This window comes from Acaromyces ingoldii (genome assembly GCF_003144295.1).
Source record: "Acaromyces ingoldii strain MCA 4198 unplaced genomic scaffold FA10scaffold_5, whole genome shotgun sequence".
Taxonomy (NCBI): Eukaryota; Fungi; Basidiomycota; class Exobasidiomycetes; order Exobasidiales; family Cryptobasidiaceae; genus Acaromyces; species Acaromyces ingoldii.
Window position 1 is genome coordinate 1,167,062 of NW_020290251.1, and position 17,788 is coordinate 1,184,849.

At 58.5% G+C, this 17,788-nt stretch overlaps 5 protein-coding genes across 5 annotated transcripts; 3 read left to right on the forward strand and 2 right to left on the reverse strand.

Moving 5' to 3' along the window:
- Positions 1–489: 489 nt before the first annotated feature.
- FA10DRAFT_164232 (hypothetical protein) lies at positions 490–1,402 on the forward strand. The gene is made up of 2 exons (XM_025518178.1): positions 490–1,040; positions 1,099–1,402. Exons 1-2 carry the CDS (start codon positions 636–638, stop codon positions 1,372–1,374), a joined length of 681 nt encoding a protein of 226 aa, XP_025375674.1. The 5' UTR covers positions 490–635; the 3' UTR covers positions 1,375–1,402.
- A 327-nt stretch (positions 1,403–1,729) lies between these two features.
- FA10DRAFT_244021 (hypothetical protein) lies at positions 1,730–3,444 on the reverse strand. Its single transcript, XM_025519327.1, has 3 exons — positions 3,087–3,444; positions 2,849–3,018; positions 1,730–2,774 (listed from the first exon to the last, which is right to left on the reverse strand). The coding sequence occupies exons 1-3, from the start codon at positions 3,370–3,372 to the stop codon at positions 2,052–2,054; spliced, it is 1,179 nt and encodes a 392-aa protein (XP_025375675.1). The 5' UTR covers positions 3,373–3,444; the 3' UTR covers positions 1,730–2,051.
- Positions 3,445–3,578: 134 nt separating this feature from the next.
- Positions 3,579–9,659, forward strand: FA10DRAFT_268672 (hypothetical protein). The gene is made up of 2 exons (XM_025522422.1): positions 3,579–4,076; positions 4,145–9,659. Exons 1-2 carry the CDS (start codon positions 3,879–3,881, stop codon positions 9,431–9,433), a joined length of 5,487 nt encoding a protein of 1,828 aa, XP_025375676.1. The 5' UTR covers positions 3,579–3,878; the 3' UTR covers positions 9,434–9,659.
- A 100-nt stretch (positions 9,660–9,759) lies between these two features.
- FA10DRAFT_164258 (hypothetical protein) lies at positions 9,760–14,410 on the forward strand. Its single transcript, XM_025518179.1, has one exon. It carries the CDS (start codon positions 9,920–9,922, stop codon positions 14,303–14,305), a length of 4,386 nt encoding a protein of 1,461 aa, XP_025375677.1. The 5' UTR covers positions 9,760–9,919; the 3' UTR covers positions 14,306–14,410.
- FA10DRAFT_268673 (hypothetical protein) lies at positions 14,358–17,315 on the reverse strand. The gene is made up of 2 exons (XM_025522423.1): positions 16,390–17,315; positions 14,358–16,311 (listed from the first exon to the last, which is right to left on the reverse strand). Exons 1-2 carry the CDS (start codon positions 17,027–17,029, stop codon positions 14,516–14,518), a joined length of 2,436 nt encoding a protein of 811 aa, XP_025375678.1. The 5' UTR covers positions 17,030–17,315; the 3' UTR covers positions 14,358–14,515.
- Positions 17,316–17,788: the final 473 nt, after the last annotated feature.

Sequence of the window (17,788 nt, forward strand, 5' to 3'; positions counted from 1 at the left end):
TTCCAAGCGCTTCGACGTCGTCCGTCGCGCCACGACGAGCGCGTTTGTCGATGTAGAGGCCAGGGATGCCACCAGTGAGCAGATCAAGGCGCAGGACGCCCTCAATGCCCAGGCGGCAAAGACTGCCCAGATCAACACGGCCGTAGGTGTCTGATACTTCTTCTTCCCTTGCTTTGATCCCCTCCGCCCTCCATTTTCTTCCCCACAGCAGCAGCAACCGGCAGAAGAGGGCATGATGCAGAGCAAAGATCAGAAAAGAGCAGAAGCAAGAGGAGCTTGCAAGAAGAGAAAAAGCCAGAGGATGAGAAAAAGATCGACAACAGCAGTGGATCTCAGAATATAACGTCCAACATCGACTCGCTAACGACACTCTACAAGCAACTAAGAGCAGTGGGTTCACCCTCTTTCACTCTCTTTCTTTTCACTCTCTATCGTCTACTCTCCTCTCTGCGCTCTCGCCTCTTGGACGCTCCTCTGAGCCGTCCTCCTCCGCTCTGCTCTGCTCTCCTTTGCTCTACTCTGCTCCTCTTCTGCCTGTGCTGCTCTTTCTTCCTCTCCTCTCATCTGTGTACTCGCCAGTATGGGGCAGCACATGCTGACCTACGTGCCAATTCTGACAGTGGCAAAAGGCAGCGATGGAGTCGCTGAAGCAAGGCAAGACCCCCCAAGAATTCGACGAATTCGCTCAAAGCCAGCAGAGTGGCAGCACCGACGATGGCAAAGACCAAACCACGTCCGACGACACCACTACCAAACAGACCACTTCAAACGACGAGACCGAATCCAACAAGGACAACAAGGCGACCCAAGCTTCCCCCAAGAAGCAGCAGTCATCGCAGTCCGATGCCAAGACCGACAAGTCTTCGACGACGTACAAGCCCACCCAAACAAAGCAGACCAAGGATTCGCAGTCGCACTCGCAGGCACAGTCGCAAGCGTCGTCAGAGACAAAGCCCAAGGAGAGCAGCAGCAACGATGCCAGCAACGCGGTAAAGAACCTTGGCGACAAGCTCTTCTCTGGCGACGGCACCTTCTACAACGTGAGTCCGATTCGTCGGTCAAATGGATTCCCCAAAGCTAATGCTTGCTCTTTTACAGACCGGTCTCGGTGCCTGTGGCTGGACGAACAACGACTCTGACTTGATTGTGGCCATCTCTGAGAGCCTCTTCCAGACATTTGGAAGCCAGTCCAACGGCAACCCCGTTTGCGGCCGCTACATCAACGTCGAGCGCGGTAGCAAGTCAGTCAAGGTCAAGGTCACCGATGCCTGCCCTGGCTGCGACATGCACTCGCTCGACCTCTCTCCTGCGGCATTCAACAAGCTCGCGGATCCAGCAGAAGGCCGTGTCCCCATCAAGTGGGCCTGGGCCTGAGCTGCCGATATGGGCGGACCAGTAAAAAAAATAAGAAAGCGAAATAAGAGGCTATCTACCAGGAGACGAGGCGGTGCCTCTCCCTTTCGATAGCCAACCCACTAGTCGAGAGTGGACATCCTCGACGGGTGTTGCTCTCTGCTATCTTGCTTGTATAGACAGATACCATCTGGCATGGCTGGCGCCGGGGGGCCGTGCCCCCCTTTTTCATTTGTTCTGTACAAATCATCTCTCTACTACTCTCTCCAATCATCATAATGGCGAGGGGGAAAAAGGTAAGGGTCTGGCTACCCTTACCTAATTCTCCCAATCCCAACATCGTCAACCAAGCTCTTGTCGCCTCGCATGTAGATGTGTGTGCGGTGTGTTTGAATGGTGTGTATTGGACTGCGCATTGCCCTCTTGGACCTTCGCCTGGGGGCGCAAGTGGACGCCGATGGGTTGCTACTACTGACTGACTACTACTTGACTATATCGAGGACAACACAAAGATTGCTGCTGAGACTCTCTCGAAATGCTACACGTACACGATGGGGGGAGAGGAAAGAAAAGAAGGCCTTTTGAGTCGTTCCCCCATCAGAGGAAAAATAGAGGGTGGTGAAGTGGCGAATGGATGGAGGAGACGGGGTGGGAGGGAGCAAGGTTGTCGGGCAGGATGGAAGAAAATCCGAGGGTCCTTACATGGGCACGCTGGGCGGCGGCGGTGGTGGCGAGTTGGGGTCCATCATCATCTCCGAGGGGCTCGACTCGAGGCTGATGCCGAGGCCAAACTTGGCCTGGGATCTCAAGTGGTCGATCTCTCCGCCGACGGTAAAGGCAAAGGCCTGGGCCAGTCTCGTCTCGAGCTGCGAGGCAATCTTTCCCGACGAGTCGATCTGGGCGCGGAAGGTGGACATGCGGAAGTCGTACTTTGCGCCCACCGTCGCCTGGGCCTCGCGCTTGCCGGCAGCCGTGATCACCTGCAGGTCGGCGGCGGCCTCTACGCGGTCGCTGAGCCTCTGCCAGTAGGTGCACCCGAGCATGCCCTGGGCCTGCCATTGAGCCGTGGCAATTGCATCGCGCGAATTGCTCGTCCACTTGGCCAAGTAGCCCATCATCGATTCCTGAGCGTCCGCCGACTGCCGCTGGTAGATCGTCTCGACGCCCAACGCAAAGTTTCGCGTAAGCGATTGGATGTAGTTGGCCACATAGATGCCCGCGCCGTCTGTCGGCGATGGGTTTAGTGCCTTGATGTTGGCGGCGTGGTCCAGGCCTTGGTAGTCGTGCTCGAGCTGGACAAAGCTAGCACCCTCCTGAGCGGCGAGCTGTGCTTGCACCTTGCTGATATGCCCGCGTGCGAGCCGGCCATTGGCCCGCATCGTCACGCTCATCGAGTCGTCCAGCCCTGCTTGCATAAAGACCTGTAAAGACCCCAATCGTCAGTAAGATGCTCGTTTCCCTTGCTGACACTCAAAAGAGTGAGGGGCAGACGCACCTTGTCGCTACCGTAGACTGCTCCAAAGTTGTACGACGGGGGCACGGGTCCTTGGGCGCTCGTCGCGCCCATGCTGAAAGCATGTGTGACCTGGAAAATGGGGTTGACCGACAGAGTCTTGACCATGTCTGCCCTCGCGCCATCGTAGAAGAAGTTAGAGAGCAAGGTTTCTAATTTCATCGAGAGCGTCAGCATCTCATTCCTAGGCATCGACGTGAGGGGGAGGGAGGAAACCTACGCTTAGTCTCCTTTTGGAGGTGCTCGGCCGTCCCCGGGAATGGGAGATCAAGCGCCCGCCTCTTCTCTGCAATCTTGTCAAGCACCCTGCCAAATGGTCCGAGAATGGGCTCGGCAAAGGCAAAGAAGGAAGAAGCATGCGACTCCTGCGCACGGAGCGGATACAGCGGCTTCTCCTCGTGGATGAAGGGTGACGGCGCGCCGGGTCCCAGCTGCTCGTTGCCCGTGTTCGGCGGCGCCGGGACGCCTGGCGGGAAGAACGGATTCGCGGGCTGCGGAGTCGTCATTGTCGTCGAGCAGCAGCAAAAGGGGTCAGAGGAGAAGGGTTTCCTCTCTCTCTCTCTTTCTCGAGGTCGTCGTCAAAGCGAACGGCCTTCTCCTCCATCGCGAAGACAAAATAGCACGTCACGTGTTTCTACACCACGCGAGCACACCTGGAGCTTAGGGCAAGGAGGTGCGCCGAAAGCCTAATCTTTCGACTGTTGCTTGCTCAACACCCGCTACAAGCGCTACCTTATGCAGGCCATTGACCATTGGCGGATGGTCCAGGCCCCGGGGAGCATATTCGCAACAACGACGACTACGACAAGCGGGGTTCACTGCGCCTAGAACGACTGCGTAGACGACTGCTTTCGCGTGCAGGGAGGCGACTCTCCCCACCCTCGACGCGATCTACAGCTTCTTTCTATTCTTATTTCCTTTGTTCAAGTGGGCCGAGCGACGACGCGACTTGGCGCAACGCTTCAGAAGTCCTGTGTAGGGAGGAGCAAGCGGAGGGAGTGGATGAGAAGCGATGGACAGCCTGTTCGGACGCAAGAGGAGAACCCGCCAGGGCACGGGAGGCGAGGCAAGCTATGGTCTGTCGTCGAGCAGCGGCGCCAACCAGAGCCTGGCCGAGGTCATTGGCACCAGCTCTGGCTCTGGCGGGCCTCGCATGAACATTGGACCGCCCAGTGGCAACCCACATCTGAGCAGCGGTGGTAATACCCTCGTGAGTTGAGAAGTATGGGCTTAACAACGGCTATCAAGTCAACTGACTCCCGACGATGGGCCCATTAGAATGGCGGCTATCCGCTCCGGTCGACGGGCTCGGGTAACACTGACGACTTTGGAGCATCGCCTCCGCGCTCACACAGACGTGCACCCTCGGGCGGCAGCTCCTCGCGGGGTCACGGAGCCACGGACTATGGACTGCATTTGGGTCCGAATGGGAACAGCAATAAGACATCCCGCTACACAGGCTCGAGCCAGCACTCGAGCGAAACAGGGTCCGTTCGATATCCCACCATGACGTCCGAGATTCTCAATCGCATGTCAATAGCATCGGCCTCGGCAGCCTCAATCGGCCAGCCTATGCTGTGGTCGAATGCAGAGCAGCCTCCGGGCCTGAATCGCGACTCAACTCAACATGTCATTCACCACCATGTGCCCCACCCATCGGGCACCCATCCCAGATATTCTGCCGGTGGAGACGAGGGCTTTCACCTCGAGATGCCCAAGGACGAGGCCGTCATCGAGAGAATGTTTGCTGAGCTGATGAGCAAGAGAGACTTTGTGGGAGCAGCGCCCGCTGGCGGCAACTTTTCCGACGAATACGAGCAAAAGGCCAAGCAGAATATGCTCAACAACTTTACTATTCAGAAGAAGTGGCAGCTTGTCTACAACGACAAGCTGGCAGAGCACACCAATCGAGAAAAGGCCGGGTCGAGCGGCCAGGCGGGCACGGCCGTCATCTCGCGCAATTCGCCCGAGTTCTACATCAAGAAGTTCATGGACGGCACCGTCACGACCAAGCACATCGAGAGCCTCGCCGTGACCCTCCGGACATGCGCCATGGGGTGGATCCAGAGCTTCGTCGAAGCAAAGGGCACCCCGGTCCTCTCGAGTTTCCTGCTGGGCTTGCAGCAAAAGGGGGGCAGGACCGAGCACGACGTTGCCCTCGAGTACGAGACGCTCAAGGCGTTCCGATCGCTCTTCAATAGCAAGCCGGGCGCCAACGACGCCATGGCCAACAGCAAATGCATTGGTGGCATCGTCCACTCAATTATATCGTCTCATCTGGCCACGAGAAAGCAGGCGGCCGACATTCTCCTCTTCTTGTGCCACTGGCAGAGCCCAGCAGGCCATCGATTGGTCCTGCGGGGCTTTGATGGGCTCAAGACCTTTACCGGCGACCACGGCCGCTTCGATGCGTGGTTCAGGGTGCTGGAACAGACCATTGATGGGCGAGGGCAGATGGGAAGCAAAGTGGGAGCTTCGGACGAGGTCAGAAAGTTGAGCGTATTGGGCCAGCAGGAGTCGTCGCTCAACGAATATGCACTCAACAACATGTTCCTCATTAATGCCATCCTGGACGCCAACATCGCCACCGAATTCGAGGTTCGGGTGCACCTCAGGAACCAGATGGAGGCCAGCGGCCTGCAGCGCATCCTCATCAAGATGCGTGCCTTCAAGAATCCGGACCTGGACAAGCAGATCCTAGTCTTTGAGCGTGGCGCCGAGGCAGATCACGAAGACGTGGTCGAGTCCTTCAACAAGGACGTCTTGACCGACATGAGCGATCCCGTCGACGTCTTCAAAGCCATCGTCGAAAAAGTGTCTGGCTCGAGGGCATACGACTTCTTCCTGTCTGCCCTCCAGCACTTTCTCTTGATTCGACAGGAGGGCGACTCGCTCGTGCACTACTACCAGCTCATCGACTCGCTCGTCACGTCGGTCGTCATGGACCGGAAGGGCGCAGTCGAAGGGTCGGACATGACATCGCTCCTCGGCACTTCGGTCAACAACGTCTTGGCTCGTTTCTCTGACCAGGATGAGATGAACCGGATCAAGGAGGAGCTCAAGGAGAGCCGGCTGCAAACGCGAATGGCCGAGCAGGAGAGAAGACGGCTCGAGGCCCAGGTGGGCGAAGCGAGCGAAGGGCTGGTGGGCAAGCTGCAACAACAGCTTGCCGACCTCGAAGAGGACCTCGATGTTGCGAGAGGGAATACCAATGCGACACAGCGAGAGATGGAGGACCTCGAGAAGGGCTACATCGATCGTGTCGTCGCTCTCGAGGTGCAGATCCGGGAGCTATACGAAATGCTGCGAGAAGCACAGGGCAACGCCGAGATGCTCTCTGCCAATCGTGGCAACATGGACCGCCAGCAGCTGGTCGACGCGCTCGAGCGGCAGATGGAGCGGGCGAGGACGATCCGAAAGCTTGAGGCTAATGCGCCCAAGAAAGGCCAAAAGCCGGGACAGGAGATTCAAGAGGAGGATGACACCGAAGCTGCAGACGAGACCATTACCCAAGAGGAAAGCGAGGAAGAGCAAAGGAAGCGCATCTCCACCCAGGTCAGACGCAAGTCGCGCTCCTCAAAGGCGCACCGACCGTCACAACTGGCTGCCTCGGACCAGGAGACCGAGTCGGACTCGGATCTGGATCCTACGAGTGAAGCCGCAAAGTGGAAGATCCAAGCGACGCTGGCCGCTGGAATGGCCAAGAACACCGAGCTGCAGAGCCGCATGACTGATGCCAGGCAGACGAGGCGGCGAAAAGCACAGGACGGCGAGTCGCCCTCCGAGGTTGATGACGCGTCGGGCGCTCCCCCACCGCCGCCACCGCCACCACCACCCCCTGTCGCCGATGGTCCTCCTACGTTCCTGGACGAGATCCGAAAGAGGAGGGATCTGTCTACTTCGACGAGTAATCCCCGGGGCGTACAGGGAGACATGGGACCGCCACCGCCCCCTCCTCCTCCTCCTCCACCGCCTCCACCAGGGCCAGGAGGAGCCATGGGCGCCCCGCCGCCACCGCCGCCGCCACCACCACCACCACCTCCTCCTCCTATGTCTGCTGGCCTGGCTCGCGGATCGGCTTTCTCATCGGCGTCATCATCAAGACCGCCATCGGATGTTGCGACGCCTCCTCCCCCTCCACCACCGCCGGCCCCTGGCTCGGCTGGATTCATGTCAGCCACGCCAGCGACGCCACAGTCCTTTGCGCGGCTCCAGCAGGGCCAGGATGCCACGCCATCGCGGGACTCGATGCTCGACGTCCGCAACAGCTTTGGTAGCCACATTGGACCAGCGGGGCCTACGCATGCGCCGCCTGCGCCGCCGATGGGCTTCGTCCCAACGACCATGTCGACGCGCAAGGAAGTCCTGGAGCAGGCAAAGGGCCGCATGAAGCAGCTGCAGTGGGACAAGCTGACGCCTCAACATGCAGCCGAGACGGTCTGGGGCCACAATCTTGCCAACGAAGAGGAAGTGGTGAGGTTGCTCAAAGAAGGGGGCATGTTCGAAGAGATGGAAGAGGACTTTAAGGCGAAGCAGGCGGCCAAGCGGGTCACTGCAGCGGCAAAGAAGGACAAGGTCGAGTTCAAGACGCACCTCAGCCTGCAGACGAGGCAAGGCATCGAGATGGTCCTTCGCCGTGTCAAGAGCAGCCTCACGGGCGCCAAGCACGCCACGCCAGAAGAGGTGGCCCACCACATTGTCAACTGCAACGAGGCCGTGCTGGACCAGAGCTTCCTCACCGAGCTCCTGCGCCACTACCCCGAGAGCGAGACAAAGGGTCAGCTGGGCGAGTACCGAAATGCGTCCGACGAGGAACTCCGGCTGTTGCACCCTGCCGACCGGCTGGTGGTGCTGCTCATGACGGTGCCACATCTCAAGGAGAAGGTCAAGGGCCTGCTCTACATGACAAAGTACAAGGAAGCATACGACCTCGTCAAGGAAGGGTCCACCAAGATCCGAGAGGGTTCCGAGGATTTGGTGAAGGCGCAGAGCTTCGCGAAACTCCTGGGTCTCATTCTCATGATGGGCAACTTCCTCAACTCGACGGGTGTCCAAGGTGGCGCCTTTGGGTTCAAGATCAGCAGCATTAACAAGCTCGTCGACACAAAGGCCTCGGACGGCACCACGCTGCTCCACTTTGTCGAGCGGTCGATCAACAAGTGCTTCCCCGAGACGGAAGCCTTTCTCGACGAGCTCGAGAGGCCGAGCGAAGCCTGCCGTGTTCAGCTGCTGGACCTCAAGCGAGACCTTGCCGAGCTCAAGTCTGGGTCGACTCAGCACAAAAAGGAACTCGATAGATTCCTCGATGAGTCCGAGGACCGCCTCGAAGATCCTTACACGAAGCTCATGCTGCCCTTCCTCAACGAGACGCACAACGAACTGTCTCGATTGTCGGACCAGGTTCAGTTCACCGAGCGGACCTATGTCGATGCGCTGCGTTACTTTGGCGAGGGCCCTGCCCCGCACCGCCGAGGCTTCCCGGCCCAGCAGCCCATGCGCACCGAGGACTTCTTTGGCATCTTTCGGGAATTCCAGACGGCCTACCGCAAGGTCAAGGTCGACAATGTCAAACTTGCTGAGCAAAGAGCGGCCGAAGCCAAGAGGAGAGCCATTGCCGAGGAGAGGGAGAAGGACAGGCTCGAGGCACTGGCGAGAAAGGAGGCGGGCGTCGACGACAGCGCCGTCCTCGAGACGCTGCTGGGCAACTTGCGAAAGGGCGGCGGGACGCCAAAGGGCAAACGGAAAGCGAGAGAGAGGGAGAGGGGAGCTGCTGGTCGAGCAAGGGCCAGCGCGTCAGGGTCTGCCTCGGGCCACGCAGCGGCGGAGCTGTCGAACATCTCGGGCGATGCAAGCGGAGGCAGTGGTCTTGCTGGTAGCCTCGACGGTGAAACCTCGGCTACTTCGGCAACAGGCCACGAGAGCATGGGCGCTGCGGCTGACGAAACGCCCTCGGACAAGGCAGCGGCGATGCTGGCAAAACTGCAAGGAGGAGGTGCCGCTAGCGGTACGCCTTCCTCGGCGACACGCGAGAGCCGGACTACGCGTCGTCGAGAGCGCCGGACGACGGGCGGCCATGACAGCGTCGGAACCGCACGAGACAGCATCACGAGTGGCCGTACGAGCCTACGAGATGCGCGCCTGTCAACGGCTACTGGATTCTCCGTGACCGACGCTGAGCCTGCGCCAGTCAAAGAGGTGGCGGAGGAAGAAGAGGAAGAGAAGGAGCACGGAGAGGTGCCCAACGTAGATGTCGACGCTGGCAACGGACACGACCGTGATGACGGCGCGCAGCCGGATCACGATCAGGCGCACCGGCGGTGGGCATCAAGCACCACCTCGTCGTCGGACTATGGCGAGGAGGAAGAGGAGCCATCGCCAGCCACTGGATCCTATTCCCCGCCGCTGCCTGCCGCTGAGAGGGTTTCGCGGATGTCTGTCTATGAATCAGCAGCCTTGAGCAACTCCAATGACGAGAAGCTCCTCGAGGCTGACGAGTCGGCAGGCATTGAGGGCACCGAGTGGTTCGACCCAGACGCAAGCGGCTTCACGACTGGGAGCGCGCAGTAGAAAGGAGTTGTAGACTTTAAAAGACTTTTTTTGTGTTGTTCCTCTCTCACTCATGTTTTCTTTGTATGACCATTCATCTCTTTTCTCTTCTCATTCTCTTCATTCTCTCTCTTTCTCGTGCATTTCTCATCGCCTATTCAGTGACTGGATGTCCTTTACACCTCATTGCGCATTTTCTCTGGCTTTTGAAAGATGATGATGCACACAATGGACAATTTGAAGAGTCGGCGCCCTCAAGAATTTTCGGACGAGAGTGCCTTGACAGAAGAAGCCTCCACCCTCCCACCGTCCGGGCAAGTTGAACTTTTTTTTTGGTTCGTCTTCCAATTTTTTATTTCTCGCGGTGTGTGCATGTGTTGCGTGCCTTTCAACTTCCACCGAAGAAGAAGCGACGGGGTGCAACATCGGACCACACCCTAGTCCAAAAGAAGAGCTCGAGGTGTCCAAGGCAGGCCGAGAGGGAGTGTCTGTCGCAGGCAGGCGAGCATGTTTCGTCAACAAATCCGGCCCGTCCTGGAGGACCTTCCCGATCCTGCGGGGTCCGACGAGGACCGGGTCAGTTCCGAGGGCGAGGAGGGGGAGGGCGAGGGCGTGGGAGAAGATGGTCCGGGCACGCAGCTGCGCAGCTTGCATGGTGGCGCGGACGTCGATGAGGGCGGCGAGCCGACGTATGAGCCTGCCGCGCGGGCATTCAGGGATGTTGCGCCGCCGATAATTGGCAAGGCTGGCGAGTCCGGGCAGATCGAGAAGGAGAGGAGGAGGCCAAAGGAGTCCACGAGAGCGCTGCGTCGTGATGTCGATGAGGCACCTCAAGAGCGGGGTAGTGCGATGAAGGAGAAGACGGTGAGGATCGACTTGGCCGCTTCGTTGGCCGGCGCTACTCAGGGCGCAGACGACTCGGCGGAAGAGGAAGGGCCCGGTGGATCAGCGGGTTCGGGCGGCGGTGCACCTCTCATTGGCACGATCCAGGAACGGCGTGGTATCAGTCGCTCAGAAGCAGAGAGCAGCGAAAAGAAGAAAATGAGCAGGTTTGCGCAAAAGAGACAGCTGGAGAGGGAACGCCAAGGCGCGACCGCTGTACCTGCTGGAGGTGGTGGTGATGAGGGCGATGTATGGCTGGACGAGGATGGGAAGCCCATGTCGGCATTTAGGAGGAAGATGCTCGAGAAGAGAGGAGGGGTACCACCATCGAGGACTAAGCCCACCCTGCCATCGAGCACAGTGGGACAATCAGCCTCAGCAGTCTCAAAGGGTGCCACTGGCGCAGCCGATCCAATGCTCGCGGAGATATCAAAAGAAAATGAGGAAAAGGTCGCAAAGATGTCCCGTGAAGAGGTCGAGGCCGAGCTTAAGGAAATCGGAGACTCGTTGGGACCTGGTGTGCTCGACCTGCTCATGGCGAGGAGTCGAGGGTCCTCGCAGAAAGAGGAGGCAGATAAGCAAGAGCTCCTAGGAAGGGCTGAAGAGCGCGTGGAGAAAGTCGACAAGGGAAGGAGAATAGGGCAGCAATCGACCACGGTGGTACAGAAGCAGCCAGGCGAGAAATCAAACAACAGAGTCCGCTTCCAGGATGCACAAGGCGAAGACACGCCAGAGGAGATTCGGAAACGGTTCTTTCCCGAGGAGCCGGCTACGGTCCCTGCCTCGCTCCAATGGACTCAAGACGATGCTCGCGACGCAGTGTCGAGAGGTGGCAGGCGCTTCGGCTTTGATGGCCGGCCTATCGATGATGAAGTCTTGCCGACAGATGAGAGCAGGCTATCGGGCTTGCATCATCACGGCGAGGAGCAGGACAAGGCCGGGTATACCGTTGAGGAGCTCCTTCACCTGGCCCGAAGCACCAATCGGTCACAACGCACCATCGCTCTCCGCACTCTTGGCCACGTCATCTTTCAGTCTTCTTTGCAGCGCGACAACGAGATCCACTGCGAGATACGTGGGGCGAACGCTTTTGCGAGGGCATTGAGACTCGCTTCGTGGAACTTCGAGGATCGTCACATGAGCGTCAGATCCGTGGCTTGGTTCTGTGCCGACAAATGCATAACGAATGGACTGTGCGAAAGGACCGGGTCGATCGTCCAGGACAGTCTCGATAAACCCTCAAAGGAAGAGCAACGTGATGCTCTTGAAGTCTTCGACGTGATCAAGACTGTTATGAGCGTCATTGCATCGCCTGCTGGAACGCCACTTTCTGCCCCAGAACTTAGCCACGCCCTGTCGATACTTGTCAACGTCACGACACGAAGTCGCAAGATGGCTGTCGCCGTGGCCAGTCATAAGGGGCTCGTTGATGCAGTCATCTCGGCTGCGATTCGACAGAGACAGTGGCCATTAGCGAAGGGGGCCAAGGGGGATGCCGCGCCCGATGCTGCCGCGCTGCGCCTCCTTTTGAACCTTGTCCGAGCCGATCGAGAAGTCGCTCATGCTCTCGTTACAACAGGCCAAATTGAAGCTCTGCTTCGCTTCCTCGCCGTGCTCCCTTCGGACCACCATCAGCCTAGCCTCAATCTGCTCAACCTCACCCTTGAGATCTACACATGCCTGAGTCGGTATGGAATGTGCGCGGACCTCGCCTCAAAGGTCCCCTCCATCGTTGCATCTCTACTGCAGTGGGTGGCGTCACCCTCTTCGTCTTTCAGCTCTGATGCGTACACGCGCGCACTGGCCCTCGACCTGCTCAGCATCTGGATCGTGTGTGCACAGGATCCTCACCAGACCGTCAATCATCACGACATCAGATGGGTTCAGGTCGCCGAGTGGTGGGAGGTCGGGAGGGACGTTATACGCTTGAGTGCTTCCACTAGTGCAGCATCGAGAGGCCAATGGACGGTCGACACGTTCCTCTTGGTTGCCAGTGCGGCACAGCTCCTTGACGAGTGGCTAATTGCGGCTCAGAAGTACGACGATGCCGCCTGCAAGACGACGATCGCGACTGTTACGGAGAATCTGTGGCCTACAATTTGCCAAGCGTCCACATTCTTCGGAGACCGCTGCTCGCAACTCCGTAAGTCGGAAGAGATGGCAACCGGCGCCAAGGCCCTTCCGGGGCTAGTTGCAGAAGAGGAGCTTTCAGACATGAGAGAGATTGCGAGATCGGCAAGAGGCGCGCACTTTATCTTCCGTCTGGCTAAACGCATCCAGCGAGGGGCAGACCTTGCAATGCATGCGACGGTACACACCCTCCTAAGAGACAACCGCCTCTGGAGCGCCTTGATAAGAGATGACGTCGACGTACCAGACCTCGCAAGACACCTCACGAGCTTTTGCGCGGACGTCATTTTCGATGGGACACAGAGCACGGGTGACAAGCCTCCCGAGACCGAAGCGCAAGAAACTGGCATACAACTTCTCCTCGCGCTGCTCTATAGATTGGGCCAAGGAGATGAGAAAATAGCGAGATACATAATTGGGGAAGCGCTGCCTCGCGTCGATCCCTCTCTGCAGGACGCGATTCATGCCATCCGACCATTCTGGTTCGAGTCGCTACGTGTGGACCCAAAGCTGGAAATGGCGCCGCGACAGACGATCTCGTCTCAGCTTCTCCGCACCAATACTCTTCTCGTTCCTCATTCGACAAAACGATACGAGCTTCTTGACGCTCATCAAGAGAGAACAGGTGATGACGAGGAGGAGGAAACCGACGAAAAGGATCCTCTCTCGGGCGCACCATTGTGGAAATCTCCAATTCGAGGCTTACCACTGCGGAAAGATTGGCCGATGATGGCGCTCGATGATCTGTTGCACAGCGGCACCTGCGCTTCGCTCAACCGGATGGACGCGCTCCCTGCAGATTGGGGTTGGGACGTCAACGAGCGAGGCATCGTCCAAGCTTCGGTCAAGCTAGCGACGAGCATCTTTGCGCAGAGTCCATCGATCTCCTTCTCGACCGACCGACTTGGGAAGCTCTCCCAGCCGACAGTCGCAGATGTCTACCTCGGTATTGTTAAAGTTTTCCTGCTCGAGGCAGACGCGGACAAGAATGACGGAGCGGCATCGTCGACGGACAAGGCCTCTTCGGTAGGGAAGCCGAAGCCGACGGGCCTTCTTACCGGGAGAGACCTTTTCAGAGATCCGCAGATTTCGACTTATCTTTTCGCTCTCTTTGAGCACTTCGTACCATCCCCGACGTCCTATTTCTTCGGCGAGGGCGGTACAATCGAAGAGATCGAGGAGACTTGCAAAGCGCAGTGGCCGTCCTCGAACTCCTTCTACCAGCTGTACACGGACCTGCTGGGTCTTTATGATTCGGCCTCGTTTGGCGACGACAACTTCGCCAGGACCATCCTCTTGCCAGCGTTGCTCGAGCCGCGCCAGGGAGAAGACAGGGAGAGGCCGTATTCGAGGCTGCTGCTGAATGACTATCGACACGTCTTGAAGAGCGTGGGGCTCAAGTGTGGCGATGGGGTTGAAGGTAGATACGTCGAGCCTCTGGCGTACTGGGTCTCGGGCAAGAGCAGAGAGCGCAAGGGTCAGGACGAGGATGATGGTCTGAGCGCGGAGGAGGAGGACAAGACGAAGTCCAAGGATGGCATCGAGGAAGATAGGGAAGTTGTGAGAGCCATGGTCTCCATTCTCGTCGAGTCATTCACAAAGGGGCCCAATGCAATCGACGAAACTCGCAACGAACTCATGTGGCAGTGGGCACTGCGGAGCGTTGCGCATCATGTCTGGAAGGTGCGCGACAAAGGCGCCGGCGATGACGACGAGGAGGCTAGAGAGGCGAGGCAGATTCTCAAGACCCTTTGGCCACTCGCCAATCGTCAATTCAAGGACACATTCTGCAGCGTGGGCCTCGAAACCGAGACGAAGGGCGAGGATACAAGCCTCGCTGAGAGGCTTGCCTGGATCAGCACTGTCGAAAAGTCACCTTGATTGTGGCATTCTCAATCTCGTACACATCATCAATGTAAATTTGCCAAACATCATCATAGTAATAGCGATCACCCTCAATTACTGTCATCCAACTTGTTGTCTATGTGAGCTCAGCGGTTGCTGTTCCATTGCGTGAAAGTAGGTTTGCCATGAGAAATACAAGCTGACCGAGTAACAGCAGAGATAGGAGATAAGGGCGGACGTGCGAACTCAGAAGTCCTGATCGGGCGCCTTTGTCTTTTCAACGGCAGCCGCCGTTGAAGATGTCGAGGATGCGGAGCTGGGCACTAGGTCGGCAGGAAGGGGATTGCCGGCGTCGTCGGGGAGCTGTACGTCACCGTAGTGGCTCGCAGGCGCCGAATTTGTCCTCCCACCCTCGCCCTTCTTCTTGTATCGCGCGCCGCTGTCGGGCGGGAAAGAAGCACCCGAGACATCGGCCATGGCGCCCGTATGCGATGCGCCGCGCTCTCTTTCGCCATAGGCACCAGCGCCGGACACTGTTGCGGCGGCCATCATTGGTGTGCCGCCGGGCGTCGTGATGCCATTGTGGTGGGCCAGATTCGACGAGGAGAGGTAGAGGTTGTCGGACGAGGACGAGGATCTCAAGTTGGCGCCCACCAGCGATCTGGCCCTCGAGCGCGTCCCTGTCGTCGCGTAGGGACCACCTGCCGAATACGGCGTCTGAGGACCGAATCGGTGCTGATGGTGTCGAGGACCATGGTGGCTGTTGTGGTGGTGGTGTCGCGTGGGCGACGTGGCCCTAGAACGGTGAAGGTGAGGCTGCTGGAAGAAGGAGGCTGAAGACGAGGTGAATTGACGGCTATGTCCGGCCTTTTCCGAGATGCTGTTGTGACGGCTGAACTGGCTGCTGCCTGGGTCGCCACCGCCAAGGAGGAGCGCTCGGGCAGCATCGTTTGCGTTGGAGTGGTACTCTTCATCAGATGAGTCGTACCGGCCACTGGCGGGGGCAACGGTCCTCGACAGGGCAGACGAGAGACGGAAGCCCTTTCCAATGGCGTACGAGCACAGAAATCCAACAACTCTCCTCTCGAGCGCATAGATGACCGAAGCAAAGGGAATGGTACCCTCGATGGTCTCGCGCAGGCCCCAGGTGTCCTCGTGGCGGACGATCATGCCGGCGTCATTGAACTCGAGACGGCTCATGAGGCGGAGATGGATCGTGCAGAGATTCTTGAGGACGGCGCGAGGATGGAAGAGACCCCAGATGATGGCTCGTACACTCTCGCGTCCCAGTCCTCCCGAGTGGGTCCAGTGAGGCACGAGGGCGTCCGAGGGCATTGCCGGCCTGGCCAGCTGTCCGCCGTCGCTCTGATCAGCATGGACAAAGTTGGATTGGAGTGCACCGTCGTTGGTGGCCAGAACTGTTGATGCGCCGCTGTCGACGCCAGCTTCGTCGTCGCCATTGACGCTGGGCGGTGTACTCGCACGCCGCACCTGTGCCGTCGAGGACAAGGGCCGCATCGCCGATGAGCCCCAGCCGGGCGTGTGTGGCCGGCTATTGCCCCACATGCTCGACAGGCTGTAGGGCGTCGTGGGTGAATGGGGATGGGTACCGAAGCGCGAGAATGCGGAACCTTGGCCAATGTGTGAGTTTGGCACGGCACTGGCGCCGTAGTTGGCAAACGGGTGCGGCGTGACGCCAGAGTGAAGCGTGTAGGCCGGCGTGGCCGAGCCCCTCGCGTAGTCGTACCCTGTCCCCTTCTCGCCGAGACCCGCGCCCGCTGCGCCACCGCCATAACCGGCAGCAGCACCCGAGCCGGGGCCTGAGTTTGACCGGTAGGACGATGGACCAAAGATGGAGGGCAGGAATGTGACGCTGATTGTCTGGTCAATGATGCCGGCTCTTGTGCCATCGAACTCAAAGTCGCTGCAGATGACGTCTCGCAACTCTGAGCACACATCCATGCCAGGCAGGGCGAAGGCCATGATGAACTGGTTAGCGATCTCTTCTCGTCCGTGCGCAGACAGGAGCGGCGACTCAAACACTGGAGGAAAACAGAAAGACGGCACCGGTCAGCATTGGGCAGCGAAGAAAAAGTAACTAAAGCCAAAGAGGAACCCACCTGCATCGTAGTCGTAATAGCGTTGGACCATCTCTCGAACCTCCTCGGGCAAGCGCTTTCCTCCGTAGAGGGTGGAGTGCAAGCCCAGGATGATGTCGGTCAGCGTGCTGGGACTGGGAGGTCCGCCTCCAAAGCTGGGGAAATCGCCCATCTCGCCATCAGCCTGCTGCTGATTCAAGGCCAGGTCCGACGAGGAGGGGAGCCCGCCTGCGCTCAGACTGAGACTCATGTTGGTACCCTGCTTGCGCGAGAGCGTAGCATGATGCTGCTGTTGCTGCTGCTGCTGTTGTTGCTGCTGCTGCAACGAAGCGACGCTCGCTTGCCTCGAGTGACCCCGGAGACCACCGCCAGGGGTCCGTGGCGCTTGCTGTGACTGCACCTGTGCCGAGGAGCCCGGTGTGCTGGGAAAGTACGAGTCGCTGCTAGCCAGCGGCTGCCTTGGGTGGTGATGCCACGTGTTTGGCGCACTGCTGCCCCTCGGCGGAATCGCAACCTCGTCCTTGTTTGACGAGGCTGTTGCGAGGGGCTGGATGCCCTTTTTGTGGCTGGCGACGGCGGGCGCATCGCCCTCGCGCGGTATGTCGATGCGCATATTGTCCTCCTGGCCCTCACCGCCAGAGGGAAAGGGAAGCGGCGTCATGGCCAGTCCCGTAAATTGGGCGCGTCTCTTTTTGGCCGGCCGGGTGAACGAAAAGTCTCGAAGGCCGGAAAGGAGGTCCCGACGATTGAAATGAAGGCCTGGCGAGGTTCCAGGAAGAGAGAGAGTGAGTGAGAATGAAGGGCGTGATGCGCGGCTGGAGATGAGGTTGTAGGATGGTGGTGGCAGTAGTTGAATGCGCAATAATGGAGGAGCCGCGGTCGACGTCAACAACACCGCATACGTCAAGCCCCCTCTCAGTCGCATGGACGCCGCCCCCTCCTCATCGCCGCCTTTCAACTTTTGACTTTGCGATTTTGCCCCTTCGTTCGTTGAAAAGGAAAATAGTAAAAGTTAAGGGAATCAAATGAAAGCCTATCGTTGCAAATTGATACTCTTTTCCTTCTATTTACCCCACGGTTTTGCCTGGTGCGCAACCATAGGGGGAGCATTCAAACGGCATTTTGATTAGTTTCCGAATGTGGAGAGAGAGGCCCGCGTCGGTATTTGTCACAACCGCACAGATCGAGCGCGAGACAAGAGGGGCAAACAAGCAAAAGTGGTAGACACAGTAGTGAATAGGGAAAAAAAAAAAGAAAGGCCCGCTGACGATCACAGCTGCAGCTTCCACGGCAAAAGCAAAGCCACCAGGCAGAGCTGCACTTCTTGGATCGATATATTCTGATGATGTGCTCGTCATCGATACGCTTTCATGCATGACACACGGCTCTTTCCAGCGTGCCTCACTGCTCCACTTCTGCA